The following is a 3238-nucleotide window of genomic DNA, read 5'->3' as shown; positions in this document are numbered from 1 at the left end:
CTTTGTTTCCGCCCCCCGGGCCATCCAGCACCGGAGAGGCACGCGCTGCGCAGGGGCGTAAGCCCCTGGCCGCGGGCCCCTGGGGCCCCCCGGAGGGGGGGCCAGGCCGTTCCAGGCACGCGGCTGCGCAGGGGCAGAAGCCCCCGGCCGCGCACCCCCCCCAGGGGGGGCCAGGCCGTTCCCGGGGCGCGGCTGCGCAGGGGTGGAAGCCTGCCCATCCCTCTTGTACATCCTCCCTGTCTCCCTCCAATCTAAAGGTGGTCATAGGAATTTTGATTTATTTATATATTTACAAACCCTGGCCTAAGTTTTTAAAACTAGAAGAGCAATTCTTTTACTTTTATGCAAAGTAGAAGTTATATTATTAAGCAGGATTTTAAAATCTCAACTGATTTTCCATCACTAACAGAAATCCTAAATGGGGAAAAAAGGAGAGAAAAAAGAAGTTCTTCATCCCAGCCTACTTAAACTACAAATTATAATCCTGCTACTCTCAAGCCAAAACTATTTTAGTCAGAAGAGGCCTCTTACAAACTCCTAGAACTGGTACACTCAATTCCACCTGTGCCTTCGTACCTGCTGCTCTCCTAGCTAAAATATCTCAAGGCAAGGAAAAGCACAAAGTGAGACAAATCATGGCCAGTTTTCCTAATGCACAGGTAAATTCTTTTAGTTCTTAAAATAGTTTATCTATGTTTGAGCAACATCCCCATCTTGTGGACATCTAGAATATTATTAATGCCACTTCAGCGCTGCTGCACCTTTTTTCCTCTCTCTCTCTCTCTCTTTTTTTTTTTTTTTAAGGTTTTTGTCATAGGACACATGTGCTTGCCAGAGAAGAGACACAGAGGGAAAGTGAAAAATCACTTATATACCTAGGGGGATGGGCATGCCACAATCTCTTCTCTTTCTCCTCTCTGGATTTTGGCATTGCCACAGGTGCACCTGTGGTTTTCTTTTTTCTTTCTTTTTTTTTTTTAAAGAATGATTTTATTTTACTTTATTTCTTTATTTTAATTTAACCAGAGAGGGAGAGAAGAGGAGATAGAGAAAGAGAAAGTTAGAAAGCAAGCTGCCAGTTTGGGACTCAAATCAGGGTTGGCCATGTAGGAGTCCAGCACCCTTAACCACCATACCACCTGCCGGCCCCAATCTGGAGTGATTTTCAAGCCACTGGGTCCAGGACTCAAACCTCAGTTGGTCATGTGGGAGTGTAGCACCTTAACTACCATGCCACCTGCTGGTCCCTCTGTTGCACGTTTCTTTTCTTTTCTTTTTTTAACATAATTAGGTTATTAACCCTAGCAAAGGCACAAATAGAATGCAGATACAGTGGCCAGCAGGTGGCATGATGGTTAAGGCACTGGACTCCTACATGGATAATGATGGTTCAAGTCCCAGACCTGGTGGCATACTTTTATCCTTTCTCTCTCTTTCTGTCTCTCTCTCTGGTGGGCATGCATGCTCTGCAGCAAATTAAAATGATGATGATGATGATGATGATGATGATGAATAAAATTAAATAAATAATTCTGAAAAAAAAAAAAAGAACGTAGATACATGTAATAAATACTGTATCCTTAACCAGTCAGAAAGCACGTGATTCTAGAAATCTCAGAAAGCATTATAATCTTTTTTTTTCAAAGTAGTATAATCTTAAATAACCTGAATTTTAAAGTATTTTTTTCTATAACTAATATAAATTTGTCTATAACTTCTGTATTTGAGTACCCTTAAATTCTAGGTAGAAGTTTAATAATACGAGTTATACTAGCTTTGGTAGGAAGCAATGGAAAGAAATAGGCAAAATGAGACGACGGCTTTGAAGAGATTCATGAGTTTTAAGACTTTGTTAAAAGCTCTTACCCATCTATTAACAATGTACATTTTTGAAAAAATGATTATTTGCGAAGCCTCAGCTTCTCCCTTTTCCATTACCTTTTTTGAGCTGTACACAATGTTGCACAATATGCATTTTCTTTCTCGTACCATAGTGACCAAATCCGAAGCACTCAACGTCACACCTGCAATGAGGAAGGAACATTTAGTGACATCTTTCCCCAGATATCGCCTTAAATACATCTGAACAAAACCAAAATTACAAGTCTTGTATTTTCTTCTCCTCTACCTTGCTACTCCCCCAGTTTGCCCATCTCAATATATAACAATTCCAACTTTCCAAAACTTTGAAAGTCATCCTTAACTGCACTTTCTCACCCCTTATGCATCCTCATCAGCAAATCTTCTCAGTTCCACTTTGAAATATACCCAAAGTCCAACCACTTCTTGCATCTAGCACACCATCTTTTACATGGCATTAGCCTACTGACTTGACTCTGCCTCCATTTTTGTGGAGCAGACTCTGACGGTCTTTCCAAAGTAATAGTCAAAGATTGACAGGATAAGATTTTTAATTTCATTAATTTTTGAAAGAATTACTTACCTAATTTTATTATCATTTTTTTAAAATTTTGCTATAGGACAAGTGTGCTCACCAGAGAGAGACAGACAGACAGAGAGAGAGAGAGAGAAAGAGAGAGAGAGAAAGTGAGGAAGCAAGCAGCTGCTAAGTCTGGGACTCGAACCTTCATCAGTCATGTGGGAGTCCAGCACCTCAAACCACATTACATGCTAGACCAGGAAAGGATTGTTTTAAATTTTAAGTTAGATCACACAGTTCCTCAGCTTAGAATCTTTCAATAGCTTCACATCTCACTCACAGGAAATCGAATATCCTTGCCATGGCTACAAAGTCTGTTTCTCAGGTCCAGCAGGTGGCATGGTGGTTACAGGTACTGGACTCCCTCATGGCCGACCGCTGTTCAAGTCCTGAACCTGGTGGTTTGTTTTCTCACTTTCTCTCTTTCTGTTCCTCTCTGGTCAAGTAAAATAAATAAATAAACAAATAAAGTTAAATAATTATTTAAAACAAATCTGTTTCTCATCTCTCTTTGGACTTCATGCCCTACCACCCTCCCTCTACCATTCTGTTCCACGCACACTGGCCTCCTTGCTATTCCTTGATCACATCAGGGATTCTTCAGCCTTAAGGCTTCTATATTTTCTGTCCTCTCTCCCTGGACTTTTCTACTTCAGGTAGCCATATGGTTCCCATAGCTCACTCTCAATTCCATCAGGTATCTAGAATGTTGCTTCATCAAAGAGAAGCCTCAGGAACCAGCAGTTAGTGGAATGGCTATGTCACTGGACTCCCACGTAGTCGACCGCGGTTCGCGTC

At 41.5% G+C, this 3238-nt stretch overlaps 1 protein-coding gene across 1 annotated transcript in view; it reads right to left on the bottom strand.

Annotated features, from left to right (window-relative positions):
• ZNF106 (zinc finger protein 106) overlaps positions 1-3238 on the bottom strand; it is a 79334-nt gene that overhangs the window by 55646 nt on the left and 20450 nt on the right. The window contains exon 2 of the mRNA XM_014591656.1: positions 1939-2024. Coding sequence (XP_014447142.1) covers positions 1939-1992 — 54 coding nt within the window. The 5' untranslated portion in view covers positions 1993-2024. The remainder of the gene's footprint in view (positions 1-1938; positions 2025-3238) is intronic.

This window comes from Tupaia chinensis, unplaced genomic scaffold (assembly GCF_000334495.1).
Source record: "Tupaia chinensis unplaced genomic scaffold, TupChi_1.0 Scaffold000605_1, whole genome shotgun sequence".
NCBI classification, from domain to species: domain Eukaryota; kingdom Metazoa; phylum Chordata; class Mammalia; order Scandentia; family Tupaiidae; genus Tupaia; species Tupaia belangeri.
The sequence above is the reverse complement of the archived record's forward strand: the minus strand, read 5'-3'. Positions and strand labels throughout refer to the sequence as shown.